Raw genomic sequence first — 25,891 nt, 5'->3', positions numbered from 1 at the left:
GAGAGCCAAAACAAGTGAAAAAACAAGATAATATGTCACTGGGTCCCACTTAGACATGTGCGATTCGGTCCGAATCAAAATTCAGACAAATTTTGTCGAATTTGGAATTCGGATCGATTTGAATTTCCGAATTGCGGCAGTGCCGAATCTACCGAATAAATCTGAATCGATTCGAATTTATTCGGATGGATTCGGATGGCCATGTATTACACTAGTATTGTACAGTATACTAGTGTAATACACAGCACATCCCACTTAACAGTGCCGAAATTCCGAAAATCCGAATCGATTCGAACCGAATCGAACCAAATCGAATTTCACACAAATCCGAAAGAATCCGAATGAATCCGAAATGAATTCGTTCGATTTCTTCCGAATTCGAATCGATCCGAACCAAAATTTGAATCGGTCCGAATCGATCCGAACCGAACCGAACCAAATTTTTCACGGCTGCACATGTCTAGTCCCACTAAAAACCGAAGTTCTGTTCCAATTGCCCCTGTCATAATATCTGAGCATTTTAACACCCCGAAAGTTCCTACAGGTTTTTAAAATCAGACTAGGCCAATGACTGCAGCAGATAAAGACATTTTTCAGAAATGGTGGGGCACAATCCCCACAAACAGCTTTGATAACTTTTCACATTGGTTTCACAAGGGATCTGAAAAAGCCATAAAATTAGGTATGAGCATGCAGGAATGGACAGAATTGCTTCAAGATGCCATGGGCCCCTATGCTAACAGGTTATTAGGATTCGCCTCAAGCATATCTGATCAGGCTGGGAGAATAGTTAAAACCTTTTTCAATTTTACTAGTCTAGAAAAAGAGATTAGTGAAATTACCATGAGACCTCTAGATGGGCCATTTGAAGTAGCAAAAAGAGTTTTATTCTGGTGTGTGCTGCACCAGCCACAGACCCAAATGGTCTGGGGGTTACCAGCTCACATACAGAGGGTACTTGGAGCTCTCCCCAGAAAATGTCAGGAGTTTGTAAAGCTGTATGATCCAAACTCCACAAACTTAGAAATGGTGCTCACTAGAGCTGAGAAGTGGTGGAATTATCACCCATACACCATTAAGGCAATTTCTGCAGTGAAGCAGTCACTGGAGAACAATCTGAATATTCACAGGCAGGAATCAGAGAGGGGCAACAGGAGACATGTTTGGGGATATCAGAATAGTAGAGGATCAAATACAGGAAACTGGAGAGACAGGAATTTAAATGGCGATATTAACATAGGAGAAAACAAGTATAAAAATTGGAGGCTGAGGCCAAATGAGATAAGCAAAAAGGCCAACTTATGTTATTGGGAACTCAAACAACAAAACAGGAGAATAAGAGATGAAATTGGGTTTCTAAAGAAACAGCTGACAGAGCTGGAGTGCTCAAATTTAATAATTAATTTTTGTTTATAAGCATATTTGTTTGTAGTGCATTTATATCATGCGATGTGTACTTTAGTTTTAAGTTCAATTAATAATTTTAAGTGTTTTCATTATTAAGTTTTAAATATGCCAATATTCAGAATGCATAGTTAATTGATGCATTCTCTTTCTAAAAATCAATAACAAATACCTCCATTGTAATTACTTTTGGGATGCCACATGCAAGAAAATTTTCATGTAAACTGTCTGAAGTCTTATCTTTCAGAAAGAAAATCAATGAAGACAGAAGGCTTCTCACATTTCCTTCCAGCTTTCCCCAATAACACATATTATAGATTGTTGTTTTTTAGGTGTCTTCAGGACTGATCTTACCATGAAGCTATGATGGTGGAGTTGGACAAATTAAATAAGTATAACATGTATCACAATGGAGATGTGAAACGGGGCATTAGGCCAAAATAATATATAGCATAACGGGGTAAATAATCATATAAGTCAAGCAACATAAGTTTAAGTAAGGGTGCGAGTGGGATGATGCAATGATAGAGGCACAGCCCAACTTGAAGTTAATAACTGTGAATGTGGTTTCTACTGCAGATGGAGTGTTGGAGTGTGAAGTAAATATATGCTTGGTTTTAATCTCTTTTCATTCCTTTGAGGGTCTTGGAAAAAAACAAAGTGGTTCAAAGAGAGAGACGATTGGTAAAGCAAAAGCAAGGACCAGATGCCAAGAGATGACAACAAAGAACTTCAGTGAACCATTATAACTTTTGTTTTACAGGTACAATTCACACTTTATTAATATAGATTTTACTACACGCATACCCATCTGGTGTACCCACACCCACGCACTCATACATGAACTTTACATTTTTCCCAATTTTAAGACCATTGTATTAATGTTGCTAATGGGGTTTAGCATAAGAATTTGTGTCTATGTATAATATTGAGTGCAATTTTATTTAATGAATTGTATAAAGTTAGACTAGGAATCGACAGTCCTAGGAAAGTACAGAAGAGCTCATATCGCCGAGGGAATGATTCCGAAGGGATGGTGGAAGAATTTTCCCTGTAAGGTTTTCGCTCCCACTGTGTTCTTCTGTACTAGTGGGTATAACTAGAAAACGGGGCAACATAGGAGAAGAAAGAAGTGAGGGAATGTGGTGACATTTTATCACTGGAATATTAAAATATAACTAACACATTTTATACCTGGCAATTCACATAGCTGGTTTTAAAATTGAATATTCAAGTAGTTATTTGGCCTAGTGTCTGTCTAAGTAGAACACTCCCAATAGCCTTTGAGTGGCATTTGATACACCACTCCCTATTGAATTGGGGTATAAAAAAACTGGAGCACCAAAATATCTCTCTCTTTCTTATCTTGTTCATGCTGAAAAGATGGCTGATGGTGGACACACTGGAGAATGTGGCTAAGTATATTCCTTGGATAAAATCCTGTGATTATTTTAGCAGTGTTGCAGAAATTGTAGTATTGTAGTAAAGTTGCCCTGTCTTAAATATTTGGACTGTTTTGCTGTAAAATAGATGTGTATATATACCTGTAAATATTTATCTTATTATTAACATATATTGATTCCAAATAAACTGTTTGGAAACAATGGAGACCCTCTCATAGAGTTTATTTCACAACTTGCTTATATTGGTTTAGTGGTTTTACCATAGAGATTTAGTACTAAATTAGAATTATATTTAGTATAAAGTAAAAAATATTTTAATCTAATTAATACCACAGAGGGTTTAGTTGTTAGCTGGTATTTTGTGTTGGGGTTGTAATGGTTTAGGGGTTAATAGAGTAGTGGGGTATTTTGCGATCTGGGGGTTTGGTGGTTTAGGGGTTAATAGAGTAGAGGGGACTTTGTGGTGGGCTATGCGGTGGGTTAGGGGTTGATAGTGTAGTGGAGACTTTGCAGTGGGATATGCAGCGGGCTTGGGGTTAATAGTGTTGTAGGGATATTGCGTGGGTTATGTGGGGGTTTAGCGGGTTATTAGAATAGGGGGCTTATGGTGATTTGGGTTAGCTTTCAAGAATGGGTGTTAGTTTTTTTTCAACTTTTCTTCAGGGTTAGTGTTTGTTTTTTTGGGTGGTTTTTTTTTTTGTAAGATTATGTTTTTTTTTTTCATGGGCAGCAAAAGAGCTAAATGCCCTTTTAAGTGCAATGCCTATCCATATGCCCTTTTAAGGGCACTTTTTAGAGTAGGTTTTTTTAGATAGATTTTTTTGCGGGGGCTTAATGTTAGAAGCTTGTATTTTTTTTTTCACAAAAAGAGCTTATTCACTTTAGGGCAATGCCCTACAAAAGGCCTATATTGTAGTTTACTGTTAAAATTGTTTTTTTATTTTGGGGTGAGTTTTTTCTTATTGGGGTTTTAGGACAGGCATAATTCTTTTATTTTTGGTGATCTGTTATTAACAGTAGGTTTTATTTTATTTATTTATTTTTTGTGTAATGTTAGGTTTTATTTTATTTTTTTAAAGGTAAGGTTAGTTTTTTATTAGAGGGTGTTAGGCTAGGGGGTTTAGATGTTAGTGGGTTACTTGGCTGTGGCTGTCTAGTGGTTTATGGGTTAATAGTGTAGAGAGGTAGCTTGCGATGTGGGCGGCCAGTATAGGGGTTAATACTGTAGAAAGGTAGTTTGCGATGTGGGGGGTGGCAGTTTAGAGGGGTTAACAGTGTAGAGAGGTAGTTTGGGATGTGTGGGATGGCAGTTTAGGGGGTAATAGTGTAATTTAGTGCAACTGTTTCCTCCGGACAAACTCTTTACACAACCTTTTAGCTCCCGTAAAAAGTTTGAGCAGTAAATGCGATTGTGTTTGCACTTTCACATTTACTTTCAACTTGTAATACAAGCTCACATTACCGCTCAATGCTACCTATAGAAAATACGGGGAGCGTAAATAACCGCAAGTTTGTGCAAATGAATCTACTGTAATTTGAAAAGCTCGCCACTTGTAATATGCATTTGAGTGTAAAGAACACTGCCATCTCACGATCGCGTTAAGATCTTCACGCTAACAATAGCGCTCCACTCGTAATCTAGCCCATAATGAAGCCACATTTTCATTATCCTGTCATATTTCATATGTTTAATAACTTGTTTTCCTAGTACATGTAATATTGTTTTTTTTCACATTACTGTTTTAGTGTTTTACAATTTATCACTTATAAAAATGCCATATTCTATGCATGATCCTTGAAAACAAATGAAAAGCATTTATGACTAACATGACCTGCACACACCTCGCTTTCTCTCACACAACAAAGAATACTGAAAAAAAATCAATGCAGCTTAAAAAAGATAATAGTTATAATAACATTTGTAATACTTAGATGGAACATTTAATTTAACCACAAAGCAAAACTCAAATTCCCTAATACAATATTTCATTTAGAATAGAACAAATACTATAATCTCCCAAAACAGGGCAGAGGTCCTTATAACATAAGTGACAAATGTATCTGTGAAACATTAACAACATAATACAGATACATTACATAATGTGGAGTAATGGAACAATGCAGATTTTTTCATTCAATGAACCTTCTACAACCGTGAAACAAACAAATATTGCATACTTCAATCCTATTTAAGGAAATATCTGAGCCACAACCATGGCCAGCCCAGGCACAGTCTCCCACCCTCCCATGGTGGCCCTGCACCACCTGACATGGCCTCATCCATAAAATGCCAGTGGCCAAAGCGCTCTACTTACTGCAAGCAGGTATTACTGCACACTAAGTGCTGTGCTGTTTTGGAAGATAGAGACAGTAGGAATGCTATAAGATGGTGGTCTGCTGCTGTCAAAGTAAGGGGCTGCGGTAAGTAACATCGTATTCGCTCGGTCGGCGCTCTGGATGGTCTTCTGTGTGGACTGTACATTCTTTATTAGCTTGTGCGCTATTCTTAATACTTTTCATATGTTTTTCACTTAGAAGTGATGTTGGCCTTGTTCCTGGTGCCAAGCCTGAATGGGAGGTGTTAAAAGGTCATATGAGACTCCCATTCAGTGCTTGGTTATTTGTATAGAGACTGAAGCATTTTTGTTCCGGCCTGTTCCTCTGACCTTGACACAGGCAAAGTTTCTGGATAACACAACCTGTCTGACCCTTTTATTGTGAGGACTGATTTGCTGGCTTATGAACCATGGAATTATACCCTGGCTTTTACACTTGCTTTATCCTCCTGTTCTGATGCCTGATTTCGGACAGCTCTTCTGGTTCTGAACCCTGGCCAGTTTACGGATTACCCTTCTGCTACACTGACTGGTTCCTACAAGTCAGTTTCAGCTTAACTGGTTCTAGACAGAAAACTAGGTAATCTCTTAATTACCTTATATTAGCATATATTTACATAAATAATTATACAGTATAATTAAAGCTGTTTTAATTTTTGATTTGTTTAAAATGAGATTGCAACACACTTAGAAGATACTTCACCATAACATAACCCTTATTTCTATATTTATTCTGTGTGGCAATCCTAGCTAAACTTTCTAATTACTGATCTAGATTTTGTAACACAACACTAGCAATCCTTGTCATGATATTGGAATTTATATTCCCTTCAATTTACACTATTGATTAATGACTATTATCTGTAAAACCTGAAAATCCAATAAAAAATAAAAATACATTCTGCTAGTTTAGTTATTGTTATCTATTTAAACAAAGCCAGCCTAGTGACATATAGCTATTAATATCAGCTCTCATTTTTAATCCTCAATGGAATGTGCAAAAGACTGTTTGCTAAAGCATTATACTGCGGTTACAGGTAATTACATGTATACACTAAACCCTGACTATCCTACGGATGTAAACAGGTGTAAATGCAAGGTGTAATCAACTGTTTCTATATTGTAAACATAATGGGCACCATTTCTTAAGCAGTGGATGTTGCTTCAGAGCCCCATTGTTTCTGCTCCGCCTAAATGGGAAGTTAAGAAACAGCGGTTGTAAGACCACTGCTCCTTAACTTCTCCGCCACCTTTTAGGTGAAGGGCAGAAATCATCCCGATCAGATCCGATCGGGATGATTGACAGCCCCTGCTAGCGGCCGATTGGCCGCCAGTGAGCAGGGGGCGGCATTGCCAAGCATTTCATCAGAAATCCTTGTGCAATATTAAATGTCGACAGCATATGCTGTTGGCATTTAGAGAGGATGAGCAGACATGATTCGATACAGCAAATCATGTCCACTCAATGTTTCCAGCGGGTCAGATTACAAGTGGAGCGCTAATTAATGCTCCCACTCAAGTGTTTATTGTGCTAGTAAGAATTTTGCTTGCGTCGGGTTGTGCTCATTTTATGAGTTGAAAGTAAACTGTTTTTGCTCTTACGCTAATCCGATGAGCGCAAAAAGCCAAAATTAGAAAATTGCGTACGCGTTTACGTATATCCCCCATAGAACTCAATGGAGCAAAAAAGGAAAAACCTAACACCCTATTCTCGCTCAAACCTGATCGCATATTCTCATGTGCTTATGAATCATGGCAACTAAATCCTCTCCCAAGGTTAAAATCACCAGGTCCTTCAAAAAATTGAATCTTCAATCATTTCTAAATGACATCAAGAACCTTTCCTGGCACAGATTAAACCTAATCCCAGATCTAGACTCTGCAGTTGAATTCTTTCAGTCTGAACTCCTACTAGTTTGGAATTTACATGCTCCGCTGCGTAAGGTGAGAGTAAAAGGAACACACTTGAATTGGATCACAGCTGACCTCATTCAAATGTACCAGTTTCAGGATTCATTGTGGTCAAAGTTCAAGTATACTGCCTCTATGAACGATCACTGTGTATATACACAATGGTGAAATATATGCACTAAACAAACAAAATTGGCCAAGGCCCAATATTTCTGTGAAAATCTGAACAATAACATATCTAACCCTAGAAAGTTTTGGAAATTCATAAATAACTTACAAAATCCACCAATCCACTCCCAACCCTCCACTGTCAATGTGGATAACCAAACCCTGCAACTCCCCTTAGAAGTAGCAAATGCCTTTAACAATTATTTTGTTGGATGCTCCACCACCCTGATTGACAAACTAATAAATGGCATGCATCCTGAAACTACAAATGTGGATCAGGCCCCACTAAAACAGCAAAGACCCAATATAGAGAAGTTAAATTTTAGACCTGTACCCATCAATATCATTAAGAAACACCTTAATAATCTAAAAATGAAAAACCAGTCTGGACCTGATCAAATCCCAGCAATGCTGTTGAAGCTCAGTGCACCCCAATTGCTAAACCTGTCACAACCCTAATTAACGAATCCTTGATGTCTGGATACATACCCAAACTTTGGAAAGCTGCAAGAGTAGTGCCTATTCATAAAAGTGGGGAGTTAACCTTGGTTTCTAAATATCGCCCTATATCATTGCTCCCAGTATTGTAAAAAATCTTAGAAAAATGCATCCATACACAATTATGTGAGTATTACCAACAATCTAACTATCTGACCCCTGATCAATCAGGTTTTTTCGCCCGAATCACTCCACTACAACTGCCCTCCTAAAGGTTTGCAACAACATCCAAACTGGCATGGATCAAAGAGACCTAACTGAAGCTATTTTCCTTGATTTCGCAAAGGCCTCTGACACAGTAGACCATGACATACTACTGCTCAAACTAAAAAACTCTGGTATTGCTGATCATCCGTTAACCTGGTTTCGATCATATGTATCGGATAGATCACAATATGTCTCCATTTCTGACAGTGACTCCCTCCCTCTCCCAGTCACGTGTGGTGTTCCCCAAGGTTCCATTCTCGGCCCCCTACTATTCACATTATTTATAAATGATCTGCCTAATGTCTGCAAATCCTCAACTGTACACATGTACGCAGATGACACGGTAATCTATGCAAACAATTCTGATCTGCCACAGCTTGAAGCAGTGCTCCAAGACCAGTTCACAGAGGTAGAAAAGTGGATCTCAAAAAACAAACTCTTCCTAAACACTGACAAAACTGTCACAAGGATCTTTGGAACAGGACCTAAATTACACAAATTACAATATTCCCATCTATGCATCAAAATAAAATCCAATTGCACACTGACTGCAGTCCACTCTTTCAAATACTTGGGTATGTTGTTAGACCCTAATCTATCTTTTGGCCTCCACATAAAAAAACTTGCATCTAAACTTTATACATAAGTAGGTGCCCTGTAAAGAAACAAATCATGCCTCAGCCCTACAGTAAAGGAAAATATTGTACAGCAAATGCTGATGCCTATCATGGATTACGAAACGTAGTATACACACCTGCACCGCAAACTCACCTTAATAAACTTAATACATTGTATAATTCATTCTGCCGCTTTGTGCTACAATGTAACTACAGAACCCACCATTGTGACATGCTAAAAGAATTAAACTTTCTGACGCTGGAATCCAGACGCACCCTCCATCTTTCCTGCCTTGTGTTTAAGAGCCTTTCTGGGAAGCTCCACCCTACCTGAGCAGAATGTTCTCCCCTGCTATTCCCACCTCCTATAACCTCCGATCGAGTACCAGCACATTATTTAGCTTGCCTCAATACAAAAAGAAAGCGGCTCGATCCTCCTTTTCCTACAGAGCACCACAATTATGGAATGACCTCCCGCATACTTTCAAACCTTCCCCAAGCCTAAAATCCTTTAAGAGATCCCTCTCTACATATCTCAAAACAGAATGCACCTGTCATGGTTGATTATATATTTCCTACCTGTTTTATGTTAAATATTTGCATATATTGTGTATTATTATTGTTTTTACATTTTATTGTACCCTATTGTATCAATGTAATGTTTTGTGGACCTAGGACATACTTGAAAACGAGAGAAATCTCATTGTATCCTTCCTGGTAAAATAGTTTATAAATAAATAAATAAATGTGTGCTAACCCGGCATGAAAATATGAATATTTCGCATTCCAATGTTCTTCACATAACATTAAATGTTCTATTTATTCATTAATACATATTTCTAGATATATCTGATTACATGATTATATATAGATATATTATACAGATATATATATTGGAATATCTATTTAGAAATACATATAATATATTCTGCTATGTTCAAAACATTGGAATGTGAAATATTTACAGTGAATACATAGTTAAAACATTTATTAAAAATGAATATTGCATAAATATGCTTTTACATGTTTGCATCTACTTAACTGGAAAGGTATCCAGTGCACTTCAATATTTGTCTATAAATGTATGTATATGTATATATGTGTTTATATGCGTATGTATATATATATATATATATATATATATATATATATATGTATATGCCTATAAATACATATATAAGCATATAAATACATAAATACATATGTGCATATACATCTTTAGACATATACATGTATGTATCTCAATATTAAAGTCCTTTGTCTGCCTTTTTTTCTAACACTGAGACCTCATATCTTTATAACGTTTGTGATCAATATTATTTTTTTAATAATTTTTATTAGATGGTGTTTATATGCGTATAACTGTACTTTGAAATGCAGAGGTGTAACTAGAAACCACAGGGCCCAGGTGCAAGAATCTAAGAGGGCCCCCTCCCCCCCCCCAAAAAAAAAAAGTGAATTTGATACATATCTTTTTTTTTGCATTTAACACAGAAAAAAATGTGATTCAGATTACGTCTGCAAAAGGAGGTACCCTGTGCCCACAGTCTGTGAGATGGTCTGACCCCCTATTACTGTATATAGTGACACTGTTTAACCCACCAGTACTGTATATAGTGAGTCAGTGACACAGTCTGTAATCTGCCGGTGAGATGGCTGGCCTGACCCTACCCGCCCCAGTACTTTATAAAGTGACCACAGTAGTCTGTGACATGGTCCAGCCCTCCCCTTCTGTATATAGTGGTACTGTATAGTGACACTGTTTACCCCCCGCCCCCCCATGCTGTAGTAACAAGGTCTGTAATTTGCTGGTTCCACAAACATACACACACACATATACATGCATAAATACACACACAGTCACATACATACATACACATACACATAAACATCAATGGTTAAAACAGAAATACTAACCCTGTAGTCAGAAAAACTAGTGAAGCATCATGTCACGCTCACATGATATCAGTGCAGGCAGTAGCAGGTCAACGTTTTTGTTTTTTTTCCAAGCTGGGCCCCCACCCTTGGGGGCCCAGTCGCAATTGCGACCTCTGCACCCCCTGTAGTTTCACCCCTGTTGAAATGTATGTTTGATGTGTTTTGTGACACTTTTTAGTTTTGCAAAATAGTTAACCAGAGCTCTTAGGACGCGGTATTCGTTCTAGCATAAATCTCGATTGTGCTCAAGCGATCACATTTACTTTCAACTCGCGCCATAAACCCCTTATTGCTCACATGCAAACGTCTGCGCTCCACTCGTTATCTGGCCCTATATTTATAGTAAGCATTTGAGTTAAAGGGACAGTAAAGTCAAAATTACATTTTCATGATTCAGATAGAGCATGCAATTTTGAAAAAGAAACACTGCAATTTACTACCATTATTAAAATCTGCAAAGTCTTTTTATTTGCACACTTTCTGAAGCACTAGCACCTACTGAGCATGTGCAAGAATTCCCTGTGTACACATATATGAGTCTGTGATTTGCTGATGCCTGTCATATAACCGAAAGGGGGTGAAATGGAATAAAAAAATTTAATTTGTCCGAAAAAGTGTACTACAGGTATACCCCGCTCATACAGCGGGTTAGGGACCGGAGCCCCGCTGTAAAGTGAAAACCGCCTTAAAGTGAAACAAGGCAGTTTTAGCTTTCTTTTCACTTGCCAGTGTGTTTAAAAACTTGAAAACATGCTTGGACTAACATATATTATGGGTGCAATAGTGCTATGTTTAGTTAAACACTCGCACAGTACTGTATTCAATTAGTATTCAATAAATACTGTACATGTAAATTAGTGACAATCACTGTAATAAAATTTGCCAGACTATAACACTGAGACACAAATTGCACTGCAATGCTGTAAACAGAGTGAACAGTGCATAACAAGATGGTGCCAGTCACTTTTCTCGCAATCTCACGATGATTACAGCACTGTTTCAAAAACCTTGGAGGTTGAACTTCAGCTCCACAAAGCGCTGTATTAGCGAAACGCTGTAAAGTGAAGCGCTGTAAAGTGAGGTATACCTGTACTAATCTGAAATTCAGAGAAAATGCTATTCTATTAACTTTTTATTATGCGTTTTTGATTACACGATTTAACTGTGTTTAAAAGTAATTTAATCACTTTACTGGTATATATTTTGATTATATTTTAAATACGCTTTTTTGGTAGGGGTCTGGCTAGACCCTTGTTTGAGTGAAAAGTGCATATTGAAAATGATTAGTAGCGTTTTTTCACTATATTTGCAAAAATTAATGATGAAGCACACTGTCGTTATCACTGTTGGCATTTTTAAAATTGACTTTCTTAGAGGTTATCTCTATTAGCATTCCCATGACCCACAGCCAATACAGCAGTATAGGAATTTGACTCCTGTATATTATAAAAATAAACAGTACTTCCAATGATGATATCATGCATTATGTCTTGCAGGGGCTGCAGAACCATGGGTCTGCTCTGAACCAGGATTCCACCTCTTGCCCCACAGTCACACACTAGTATTTTTATGGAGCACAGCTGCCAATCCTACAGTAAACATAATATCATAAGGACCTGGAATGAAGATTGACTGTTTCTATTAGAGGACCTCTATAAACACTGCTAATTACTCTGTGTGTGGATACTTCCAGTAGTAGGACTGGACACTGGACATTACCCTTAATGTAAGATAACCAGGCATCTGTTTTTTTTTGGGGAGGGGTTGTCTGTTTTTAGCATGTTATCCAATGGTCCAAAGAACTTTTTGAAGAGACGCCAAAACATGCACTTTTTAAGGAGTCTCTTTTAATTGTTTTTCTACATGCCTGACACTTGCGCTACAAATTTTATGTTTTATTCTTGTGCTATATAAATGATTTCGACCTCCGGGGAACTGCTGTTTCGTACATGCTGCTGTGGGGGAGCACACATTGTGCGTGTAATAGTGGGAGGGACCAAGTCTGCACTCCTTTTATTCTGCACCTTGAGGAAATAAAAGGAGATATTGGGAGCGGGCAGTTTGTGAGCAGCAGGTATTGTAAGCACCAGATGTTGTATGTAGCACATATTGAGCCAGATTACGAGTGGCGCGCTAACAGTTGCACATGAGCAATATCATGTTTATCATGGCTGTTTGTGCACGCGTATTACAAGTTGAATGTAATTGCGTTCACTCAAGTGCAAATTTCATTGAACACGCAATGGGTTAGCACGACCTAAGAAATCTGATTTACTGTTGTGCTCAAATAAAAAGTTGCAAAAAAACCCCTTTAAAAATACATTTAAAAGTACAATTACACTCATAACAACACTATCTAATAAAAATTATTTTTAAAAAATTGGTATAAAAAGGTTATAAAAGGCCCGTGTACCCGTATTCAAGCTCAGAGAGCTGACGGTGGTGTGTATTGTTTGTGTATTGTATATTTATTAGCAAAAATACTTATAGTAAAAATTATTAATGTTTTTCAGCACATACACCCTATTCATCAGTATTCAAATACCATACATTCTCAGAACGTCTTCACTGATGCAATACACAGCACTGTCAGCTCTCTAAACAGGCATGGAGTTTGAATCCTGATGCGCTAATGAGACATAGCATATGCCCGTATGCCGCTTCTACTACAGGCATGTTGTGCTAATGAGACATAGAATATGCCTGTATGCCGCTTCTACTACAGGCATGTTGTGCTAATGAGACATAGCATATGCCCGTATGCCTCTTCTACTACAGGCATGTTGTGCTAATGAGACATAGCATATGCCCGTATGCCGCTTCTACTACAGGCATGTTGTGCTAATGAGACATAGCATATGCCCGTATGCCGCTTCTACTACAGGCATGCTGTGCTAATGAGACATAGCATATGCCCGTATGCCGCTTCTACTACAGGCATGTTGTGCTAATGAGACATAGCATATGCCCGTATGCCGCTTCTACTACAGGCATGTTGTGCTAATGAGACATAGCATATGCCCGTATGCCGCTTCTACTACAGGCATGTTGTGCTAAGGAGACATAGCATATGCCCGTATGCCGCTTCTACTACAGGCATTTTGTGCTAATGAGACATAGCATATGCCCGTATGCCGCTTCTACTACAGGCATGTTGTGCTAAGGAGACATAGCATATGCCCGTATGCCGCTTCTACTACAGGCATTTTGTGCTAATGAGACATAGCATATGCCCGTATGCCGCTTCTACTACAGGCATGTTGTGCTAATGAGACATAGCATATGCCCGTATGCCGCTTCTACTACAGGCATGCTGTGCTAATGAGACATAGCATATGCCCGTATGCCGCTTCTACTACAGGCATGTTGTGCTAAGGAGACATAGCATATGCCTGTATGCCGCTTCTACTACAGGCATGCTGTGATAATGAGACATAGCATATGCCCGTATGCCGCTTCTACTACAGGCATTTTGTGCTAATGAGACATAGCATATGCCCGTATGCCGCTTCTACTACAGGCATGCTGTGCTAATGAGACATAGCATATGCCCGTATGCCGCTTCTACTACAGGCATGCTGTGCTAATGAGACATAGCATATGCCCGTATGCCGCTTCTACTACAGGCATGCTGTGCTAATGAGACATAGCATATGCCCGTATGCCGCTTCTACTACAGGCATGCTGTGCTAATGAGACATAGCATATGCCCGTATGCCGCTTCTACTACAGGCATGCTGTACTAATGAGACATAGCATATGCCCGTATGCCGCTTCTACTACAGGCATGCTGTGCTAATGAGACATAGCATATGCCCGTATGCCGCTTCTACTACAGGCATGCTGTGCTAATGAGACATAGCATATGCCCGTATGCCGCTTCTACTACAGGCATGTTGTGCTAATGAGACATAGCATATGCCCGTATGCCGCTTCTACTACAGGCATGCTGTGATAATGAGACATAGCATATGCCCGTATGCCGCTTCTACTACAGGCATGTTGTGCTAATAAAAGTATAATGCAAAAATGCTTCTATTCAAAATTGCACTGTTTTTGTTTAAAATGCATCACCATAATACAAAGGTCGACAATATTTTAAATAAAGTTAAAAAAAAAAATGGGCCCCTTGGTAAATGTTTTAAAATTAAAACTGTAAACCAGGATAGTAGTTTTAGTCTTTAAAAAAATCATATAACAATTGAAGATTTTAACAGCATTTTTATTTTATTTTAAGACTAAGAAATATAAGACAATGATTTCTAAAATATGTATATACGTTCAACCTTTGCCACAATACCAATATACACATCAAGTGCCACATTTAATTGTTTTGGTTTTTTTGACATTTCTGAGAAAAATGATAGCATTGTTATTTTTTATACTTTTTTTAATTATTCTAAAAATTACTTTTATTTGTATAAAGAATAAAGAGAATTTAGAAATAATGAGAATGTATAAATCGTTTACATAAAATTGGTGTTTACAAAAGTAAGCAAGTTTCTTGAGGAAGAAGCTATATTTTGCATATAAATAAATGGAATAGTCATGCAAAACGCTGGATGATTTTCTAGTTATTTAAACACAAAATACAGCTGCAAGCTAATTATTACTGGTCCAATTTAGCAAAAGGATATAAATGAAACAGGGCTTGCTAATCATTTTCAGCTTTAGGCAAAAGAATGTCAGAGACAGAATTAAAAAGAAACAGTTTAAAGGGACAGTCTAGTATAAAACTGTTATTGTTTAAAAAGATAGATAATCCCTTTATAACCCATTATCCAGTTTTACATAACCAACACTCTCTTAGTGGCTTAGAAAGAGGCAGAAATTTAGAGGTTTAAATGTTATAATGTATTTTAATATAACACTGTTGGCTGTGCAGAGTTGGGGAATGGGTAATAAAGGCATTATCAATCTATTGAAAAAGTTAAAATTTTGGAGTAGACTGTCCCTTTAAATGGGCATGATAACCAAATATTAAATCACTTGAAAAGAATGCAGTAGCTACATCCTACAGGGAGTGCAGAATTATTAGGCAAATGAGTATTTTGACCACATCATCCTCTTTATGCATGTTGTCTTACTCCAAGCTGTATAGGCTCAAAAGCCTACTACCAATTAAGCATATTAGGTGATGTGCATCTCTGTAATGAGAAGGGGTGTGGTCTAATGACATCAACACCCTATATCAGGTGTGCATAATTATTAGGCAACTTCCTTTCCTTTGGCAAAATGGGTCAAAAGAAGGACTTGACAGGCTCAGAAAAGTCAAAAATAGTGAGATATCTTGCAGAGGGATGCAGCACTCTTAAAATTGCAAAGCTTCTGAAGCGTGATCATCGAACAATCAAGCGTTTCATTCAAAATAGTCAACAGGGTTGCAAGAAGCGTGTGGAAAAACCAAGGCGCAAAATAACTGCCCATGAACTGAGAAAAGTCAAGCGTGCAGCTGCCAAGATGCCACTTGCCACCAGTTTGGCCATATTTCAGAGCTGCAACATCACTGGAGTGCCCAAAAGCACAAGGTGTGCAATACTCAGAGACATGGCCAAGGTAAGAAAGGCTGAAAGACGACCACCACTGAACAAGACACACAAGCTGAAACGTCAAGACTGGGCCAAGAAATATCTCAAGACTGATTTTTCTAAGGTTTTATGGACTGATGAAATGAGAGTGAGTCTTGATGGGCCGGATGGATGGGCCCGTGGCTGGATTGGTAAAGGGCCGAGAGCTCCAATCCGACTCAGATGCCAGCAAGGTGGAGGTGGAGTACTGGTTTGGGCTGGTATCATCAAAGATGAGCTTGTGGGGCCTTTTCGGGTTGAGGATGGAGTCAAGCTCAACTCCCAGTCCTACTGCCAGTTTCTGGAAGACACCTTCTTCAAGCAGTAGTACAGGAAGAAGTCTGCATCCTTCAAGAAAAACATGATTTTCATGCAGGACAATGCTCCATCACACGCGTCCAAGTACTCCACAGCGTGGCTGGCAAGAAAGGGTATAAAAGAAGAAAATCTAATGACATGGCCTCCTTGTTCACCTGATCTGAACCCCATTGAGAACCTGTGGTCCATCATCAAATGTGAGATTTACAAGGAGGGAAAACAGTACACCTCTCTGAACAGGGTCTGGGATGCTGTGGTTGCTGCTGCACGCAATGTTGATGGTGAACAGATCAAAACACTGACAGAATCCATGGATGGCAGGCTTTTGAGTGTCCTTGCAAAGAAAGGTGGCTATATTGGTCACTGATTTGTTTTTGTTTTGTTTTTGAATGTCAGAAATGTATATTTGTGAATGTTGAGATGTTATATTGGTTTCACTGGTAAAAATAAATAATTGAAATGGGTATATATTTGTTTTTTGTTAAGTTGCCTAATAATTATGCACAGTAATAGTCACCTGCACACACAGATATCCCCCTAAAATAGCTAAAACTAAAAACAAACTAAAAACTACTTCCAAAAATATTCAGCTTTGATATTAATGAGTTTTTTGGGTTCATTAAGAACATGGTTGTTGTTCAATAATAAAATTAATCCTCAAAAATACAACTTGCCTAATAATTCTGCACTCCCTGTATTGTAAAGGGACTTTAAAGGGACACTGAACCCAAATTCTTTCTTTTGTGATTCAGATAGAGCATGAAAATTTAAGCAACTTTTTAATTTACTCCTATCATCAAATTTTCTTCATTCTCTTGGTATCCTTATTTGCAAGAATGTAAGTTTAGATGCTGGCCCATTTTTGGTGAACATCCTGGGTTGTTCTTGCTGATTGGTGGATAAATTCATCCACCAATAACAAGTGCTGTCCAGGCACTGAACCAAAGAAAAAGCTTAGATGCATTCTTTTTCAAATAAAGATAGCAATAGAACGAAGAAAATTGATAATAGGAGTAAATTAGAAAGTTGCTTAAAATTGAATGTTCTATCTGAATCACGAAAGAAAAAATTTGGGTTCAGTGTCCCTTTAAGCATTAGGATGTTTGTCCTAGAACTTTCAAGGACACGTGCATGTGTCAACTGTAAAAGGCTGATTGGATCAGCCAATAGGATTGAACTTCAATCCTACTGGCTGATTGCATCAGCCAACAGGATTTTTCCAACCTTAATTCCAATTGGCTGATAGAATTCTATCAGCCAATCGGAATTGAAGGGACGCCATCTTGGATGACGTCACTTAAAGGAACCGTCATTGTTGAAGAAGATGTTGGATGAAGAGGATGCTCTGCGTCGGATGTCTTGAAGATGGAGCCGCTCTGCGCCGGATGGATGAAGATAGAAGATGCCGTCTGGATGAAGACTTCTGCCCATCTGGAGGACCACTTCTGCCGGCTTCGTTGAGGACTTCGGCCTGGTTGGGTGAAGACTTCTCATGGTAGGGTGATCTTCAAGGGGTTAGTGTTAGTTTTTTTTAAGGGGGGATTGGGTGGGTTTTAGAGTAGGGTTGGTTGTGTGGGTGGTGGGTTTTAATGTTGCGGGGGTTGTAATTTTTTTTTACAGGTAAAAGAGCTGATTACTTTGGGGCAATGCCCCGCAAAGGCCCTTTTAAGGGCTATTTGTAATTTAGTGTAGGGTAGGGCTTTTTTATTTTGGGGGGGGCTTTTTTATTTTGTTAGCGGGATTAGATTAGGTGTAATTAGTTTAAAAATATTGTAATTTGTTTATTATTTTTTGTAATTTAGTGTTTGTTTTTTTTGTACTTTAGATAATTTTATTTAATTGTATTTAATTGTATTTAGTTTAGGGAATTAATTTAATTATAGTGTAGTGTTAGGTGTAATTGTAACTTAGGTTAGGTTTTATTTTACAGGTAAATTTGTCTTTATTTTAATTAGGTAGTTATTAAATAGTTAATAACTATTTAGTAACTATTGTAACTAGTTAAAATAAATACAAACTTGCCTGTAAAATAAAAATAAAACTTAAGATAGATACAATGTAACTATTAGTCCAAATCCTAAGAATAATCTTAAAACATCTTTACATTCTTTGGATGTTGTAAGAGCTTTGAAATACTATGTCAAAGCTACAAATGATTTCAGGAAGACTTCTAGTCTATTTGCTGTTTTTTTCTGGTCCTAGGAAAGGTCAGAAAGCCTCTGCCATTTCTTTGGCATCTTGGTTAAAGCTTTTGATTTACAAGGCTTATTTGGAGGCGGGACAGTCTCAGCCTCAGAGAATTACAGCTCATTCTACTAGATCAGTCGCTACTTCTTGGGCTTTTAAGAATGAAGCTTCGGTTGATCATACTTGCAAAGCAGCAACTTTTGATGTATTTGCTTCTTCTGAAGCAGTCTTTGGTAGAAATGTTCTTCAGGCAGCTGTCTCAGTTTGATTCTTCTGCTTATAAGTTTTTTTTTCTTGAAATTTATGAGAAATTTATGAGAGACTTATTTTTTTTAATTTATTTATTTATTTATTTTTTTCAGCGGAAATAGCTGTTTTTATTTTATCCCTCCCTCTCTTGTGACTCTTCTGTGGACTTCCACATCTTGGGTATTTCTATCCCATACGTCACTAGCTCATGGACTCTTGCCAATTACATGAAAGAAAACATAATTTATGTAAGAATTATGTAAGAATTTACCTGATAAATTAATTTCTTTCATATTGGCAAGAGTCCATGAGACCCACCCTTTTTATGGTGGTTATGATTTTTTGTATAAAAGTACAATTATATTTTCAGTTCCTCTTTGTGTATGCTTTTCTACTCCTTATTTTATCACCTCACTACTTGGCCATTCGTTAAACTGAGTTGTAGGTGTGGTGAGGGGTGTATTTATAGGCATTTTGAGGTTTGGGAAACTTTGCCCCTCCTGGTAGGATTGTATATCCCATACGTCACTAGCTCATGGACTCTTGCCAATATGAAAGAAATTAATTTATCAGGTAAGTTCTTACATAAATTATGTTTTATACTGTGTATTTAGTGTAAATATTTTACATTTGCACATAGCAGAATATGTTTTATGTATTTCTAAATAGATATTCCTGTATATATATATATATATTATGGTATGTATATATATATATATATATATATATATATATATATATATATTGTATATATATTTATATATATATATATATATATATATACCTATATATAATCATGTACATATATAGGTATAGATATATATTGTACCAAATAACTATCATATATATATAGAAATATGCATTTATGAATAAATAGAACATGTGAAATATTCATATTTTTATGTCGGGTTAGCGCACTTCAGAATATGCAATCGAGTTTGCGTGCGAGTTGGTTTGTTTTTTTTTCACTTTTTTTTTCTCCATTGACTTCTATAGGGAAATAGGTAATCACGACATCATAAGTTCGGCTTTTTGCGTGCGTCGTGTTAGTGCGAGAGCAATACATTTTTACTTTCAACTCGTAATAAAAGCTTAAACCAACACCGCCAAAAAGTTTACTTCTAATGAAATTAATGCTCAAGTGGGAGCTATAATTAGTGGGAGCTATAATCTGGACCTTAGAGCTTGATTTATCAATCCATGGCGGACAGGGGCAGACATATTCACCCCTGTCCGCCCGAGCGCTCCTCAGGCGGGCAGCAATCCACTGCCGGAATTTAGCATTGCACTTGAGCACTCCTTTGCAAACGTGTGCAACTCTGCCCGGTCTGATGACCGCTGCTTGATAAATCCAAAGGTAGCGAAGGGCTTGATAAATCGAGCCCTTAGTATGAAATTGAGCAAAATTATGGTGAAATCATATGAGATCAAAGTAAAGCAAAGTGTGAACTAAGCACTGATGAAGCTGGTTGGCCATTATATATATATATATATATATATATATATATATATATAATTTAAAAAAATTTTATTATGAGCTGTAAACATTTTGAGGTAAAATATATCCATTTATTACATAGACATATTCATGTGATATTTTCTAGTCCCTTTTTAAAGCTTTGAGCATGAGCATCACTTTCAAGGGATTTAGCATAAAAGTAACATGACCCTTTGGAACACTCTGGTGGCAATACAGTTAAGATCAATTCTGTAAGATATCAGTGTAACCCCATTTAAATTAAATTAGAACCTAAAATATTTTGCAATTCTCTTTTAACAAGGGTGCTTTAGGGAAAAGTGACAAAGTCTCAAGGTAAAATTTCTCTTTCCAGAATCCTGTGAAGGACCTCCTAGAACAGACAGATCTTTTAGATAATCTCACTTTAGTGGGAAAGGGACATTAAACCCAATGTTTTTCTTTCATGATTCAGACAGACAATACTATTTACAAAAAGTTTCCTATTTACTTCTTTTATCAAATTTGCTTTGTTCTCTTCTTATTCTTTGTTGAAACGATATCTAGATATGTAGCATGCACATGTTTAAAATACTACATGACAGGAAATAGTGCTGCCATCTCGTGCTCTTGCTATTGCATAAGATTGTTGCAAAATTGCTGCCATATAATGCTGCAGACAAGTGAACACTCCTGAGCTTACCCTCCTGCTTTTCAACAAAGGATAACAAGAAAAACAAAGAAAAATTGATAATAGAAGTAAATTGGAAAGTTGTTTAAAATTGTATGTCCTATCTGAATCATGAAATAAAAATGTTGAGTTTTATGTCCCAGTAATCCTGATTTTCCATCCTACTGCTAAGCCTCCTTTTGATATTGAACTAAATCTGATTTTAGACTTTTAGGACTCCATGTACGAAGCAGTGAGAGTGCTGCTCCAGAGCCCTTGTGGAGTAGGTTTGCATATGTGAGCCTTCTTACCGCAATGTAAGAAACATCGGTCATTAAAGGTGGCGGAGAGAAATCACAGAGAGCTCGCTCTGGGTGATTGACAGCCCCTTCAGTCGCGCAGATTAAGTGGCGGGCTTTACACACTCCAATGAGTGAGAAATGATACATACGGCCCAGCAGACTAACAGATCCGCTGCCCGTATGTAGCGAAGGTGGGCAGACAGCTTCACAAGTTGAGAAGCTGTCTGCCCACCTTTTAATAAATGGGACCCTAAGAGCTCTTTGTATTCAGTTTACATATTTTTCTATTTTACCACATCATGCACTGTCAGAGCCACAGTTTATAATTGGAGCAGGTAGGACAATGGGACCCAGACAGCATTTAATGGGGGAGGGGGCATAGAAAGAGCATTATCTGGCTAGCATTTTTTTTAATTGAAGCTTGGTATCAGCCTGCTCTTGTGTAAAATTTCAATCTGCTGATTTTAATATTTTATATTGCCATCTATGGTTGGGCTAAGATTGTAGTTAAAAGAGAGTTGGGTGGCATCATTTTATTCTTAGATCGAAGCAGCACAATGTATTGACCCGTCTTTGGTCAGAACATATCTTGTAGGCCAAAAGACTTTGTCCAAGGTATAAAAAAAATAAATGTAATTACATTTTCATAAAGTAGAAAACAATCAACAGGGGTTTGGATCTAAACTTCACAATCACATGCTTAATGGTTTTACATGTATAAGTGATAATTAAAAATGGTAAATAATTGCATTATGGCTTTAACTGAATTAAATCAGATCCAGTTGGCCATATTGATGTTAGTTCAGAGGACGCCCCTATGAAACAGCAGCAACATCTGTTGATAAACATAAAATCCCTGTGAGGCTATTAGTAAATAAAGTTAGCATTTAAATAATTAGTTAATTCCCTTGAGACTGTGATTGATTTACACTTGAGTAACAAGGTAATAATGCCCCCTTAGGGAAGAGAGTGTATCTAAATAAGAATTTTATTTCAGTAAGCCTTCACTAATACATTTGTTGGAGTGTGCGCCCAGCAGATTCTACAAATGATGGAGGCAACAGTCAAATTATGTGCAAAATGTTAACCTCATCAATTAACCATAAAAGGACAATGGTCTCTCCAGAAAGAAGAATCCACACAAAAAATGTGCCATACAGCTACTGAAATGCTAGAGTTGGTTAAGTTGCCTACAGCAATATTTGGGTTGCAAACTTGAACCCAGACAGATCCAGGCTTTCAGCTTTCATCCATCTTAGCGAAATAAAATATCCTTAAAGCAACATTAAAGTCAGTATATATATATATATATATATATATATATATATATATATATATATATATATATATATATATATATATATATATATATATATATATATATATATATATATATATATATATATCATATATCAGCAATTAAAGAATACACAGCAAAGGATGAGCATACCAAATATTTGTTTAAATAATTGAACATTAAGCAGTTCATCCCTTGAAAAATTATTTGGCACCTTTGATGTGTTCAATTAGGAACAGCTATAAATTAACTTGTGCTTTGAACTAATTAATCACTGTGTAGAATGTTGCATACATGTTACCATATTGAATTATGATGTAGACACTGTAGCCTTTCTGGAAGAAGTCAAATAAGCAGAATTTTCAGAGGTGTTTTTTTTAATGTTTAATGTTCCTTTAAATTGATTAATAAGCAATTTCTGTTTACATATTAAAAGTTGAGGTCTGTGTGATTTGAGTACCCTCAATCAGATTTATACCTCTACATATACACCCAGCAGCAAGGAATTTGATGATGTTAAAAAAAATAAACTATAGTAATAATAAATATATGCATCAGTTCAGTTCAGACCAGACCTGTGTGACTGTACTTAAAACAAATTTGAGCATGATGCTTTGTCTAGAATTGTAATCTTGAAACAAAGACTTACTTGTGTAATTGCATGAACATAGTGTGATGCTATGCATGCATTGTATGCTTATTGTAATCCTTTCTTTAAATGTAATATTCAATTTGAATGCAATATTTGAATTCGAAAAATTCAAATGAATATATTTGTAATAGTATTTCTAATGCTCTATTTAAATGTAATATGCAAATTATGCAATATTCAAAATAGAAACATTCAAATTAATATATTTGTATCTATTATGTATCAATTTACTAAATTCCCTACCACATGAACTATTGAACTTCTGAATAGTATTTGATAAATCGAATGTTACATTCAAAATTTCGAATGTGGATATTTGATCTAATTATGAACATTCGAAAAACGAAAGTAACATTCGAAAACTGGAAATAGCATTTAATTACAGAATTTTAATGGATTTTCATTCTTATCAACATTCTACCAAACGAATTGCCCATTTAGCACATTTACCAAATCCCTACTAATAATACCAGCTCTTAATTTTCATACAATGCTTAACTGAAGTAGACAGATGTATGATAGACAGATGATAGATAGATAGATAGATAGATAGAATCATAATCATCCATTATAGATACCATGTCATCTAATGACTAAGGCTGGTGTAGTGTGGAAATCTGGTAAATCCTATTGCTAGTTAATGCTAGTGTCAATTGTGTTTTGCCAGAGCAAGCGCTGTTATTGAGATATTTTTTTTACACAAAAACCTCAAATTTTTAAATGTGCTACATCTATGAATTACGTATTGAGAGAAATCATTTTATAAAGGCACAAAAAATATAGCTAGCCAGTCATTGTTGAAATAATCAAGTGATGGATATTATATAATATTTATCCTACATGAAATAATTATTTTTACAAGGATTAATCTACCCATCACCAGACTCACAAATATAATACTTGCTTTATGTGCAAATGGATAATTGGACATAATGTAGCTGCCTTGAGGAAAAGTGAGAGGGTGGACTTGTCTAGACTGACAAATATATATTCTTGTGACTTGTAAACTGCTAAAATTGTTAAACTGACCTTCAACTAATTGATCCATTGTTATTATCTTCTTGTTTCCATCCACTGTGTAGATAGTTCTCACTCCCTGGGGTAGATTGACATTATCAGATAGAGCCCTTGTGAGATCAGCCAGAAGAGCCTCGAAAGATCTAAACCGATCAGGGGAAACCGCATACACAATTCCTTTAAAGTAACGGTCTCCATTGCGATAAAAGCGCACTTTCTTGGCTTTCTTCTCCGAACTCAGGGCTTGCAGAGTACGGGTTCTGTAAAAACTACAGTGGGCACTATGTGTAGGACTTGGCAGACCATTTGCCCGAGATCCTCTGCTGTACCTTTGAGTTTTATCACGCTCATCAAAATGTTCAAGCTCCATATCTCTCCCGAAGGACATCTTAGGAATTCTATTAAGATAAAAATAAAAAAAATTAAAGAGAACACTCGAAAATTACTCACATCAACACTTTAGAGAAATTTCTATCAACATATAAATAGCATCAATTGTTGTCAAATTGCTTTAAAGCACTTCATGTGGGTTGTAATGAAAACCTGTTTTCCCATTTTGCCACTGTTACTATTTTTAAAAAATAAATGTCTGACTAATACTCTGTGTGGTTTATTCATCAGTTCCCCCAATTAACTTCTCTATCCAGCTGGTTATCAGTTCAAAAGCTTCCGTACACGTTTTGTTAAATGCAGCCTAGATAGTTTGTATGATTCACAGAGAAAATATATAAAAGAACTATAAAATCAGAAACTGATTTTTGTGCAAAACCCAAAGCCAGAATATTGAGCTCAATCAGGGGATGAACACTTTATTTAAAATATAGAAGCAATTAAAGGGGGACAGTAATTACTTTGAGATTGTAATACAAATAAAGTTAGTTTATGAGTAGTAGAAAACAAAAACAAAAATTATGTTATAATTTCATTGTTTATTTTGCCCTCATTTGCTGTAATGTAAGTCTAAAATTTGTGGGTTTTCAATTTCTGAGAACTTAAAGTGTAAACTACAGACTTCACAAGCCCAACCCTGCCACATATCTGTCATAATTGGCCACAATGGAGATTACAATTAAGGAACTGCAAAGCAATGGAGGTTTTGCTTATAAAAACATTAGCATTAAAAGTGCCTTTCCACTTCAAATAGGTTACTCCAAATAATAATTTTTGCAAGACTGCAGAAATAAATTATTGTAATTACAATGTGTTTACTGTATTTTTTTAAGTAGCCAGATATGGGTGTTTGTATATTCATACAGACTAATCCATGAATTTGGGAGCAAGGTGGGTAATTCTCTGACGGCATCAGAACAAGTCCCCCATTGGAGCCTATGGAAGCACGCTCTTGTGAGCACAATGCTTCCTAGAAATACAAAGAGAGCTCGTGTTCGCATTGCGTCTTACTTGTAATACCAGAGCACATTAGCATGCACTGGTATTACTCAGTGGAGTGCTAATATCGCTTGCATGCAAGCGATATTTAGTGCTCTACTTGTAATCTAGCCCAGAATGTTTTAGAATACAACATTGGCTTTGTGTACGGGAAAAACACACTGAAATTACCAGCTATGATATTGGATGATGTCAGGAAGCAATGTCCCTGAATATATATAAAGCGACCTGCTTAACCAATTAAAGGGACATTAAAGGGTCAGTCTAGTCCAAAATAAACTTTCATGATTCAGATAGAGAATGTA

The 25,891-nt window shown here is 36.7% G+C and overlaps 1 protein-coding gene across 1 annotated transcript in view; it reads right to left on the bottom strand.

Annotated features, from left to right (window-relative positions):
* DCLK1 (doublecortin like kinase 1) overlaps positions 1–24,585 on the bottom strand; it is a 596,478-nt gene extending 571,893 nt beyond the window's left edge. Inside the window, exon 1 of the mRNA XM_053708444.1 lies at positions 24,210–24,585. Within this exon, the coding sequence (XP_053564419.1) occupies positions 24,210–24,585 (376 nt within the window). The remainder of the gene's footprint in view (positions 1–24,209) is intronic.
* Positions 24,586–25,891: the final 1,306 nt, after the last annotated feature.

This window comes from Bombina bombina, chromosome 3 (genome assembly GCF_027579735.1).
Source record: "Bombina bombina isolate aBomBom1 chromosome 3, aBomBom1.pri, whole genome shotgun sequence".
Taxonomy (NCBI): Eukaryota; Metazoa; Chordata; class Amphibia; order Anura; family Bombinatoridae; genus Bombina; species Bombina bombina.
Note: the sequence above shows the minus strand (reverse complement) of the source record. Positions and strands in the feature narration are given on the sequence as shown.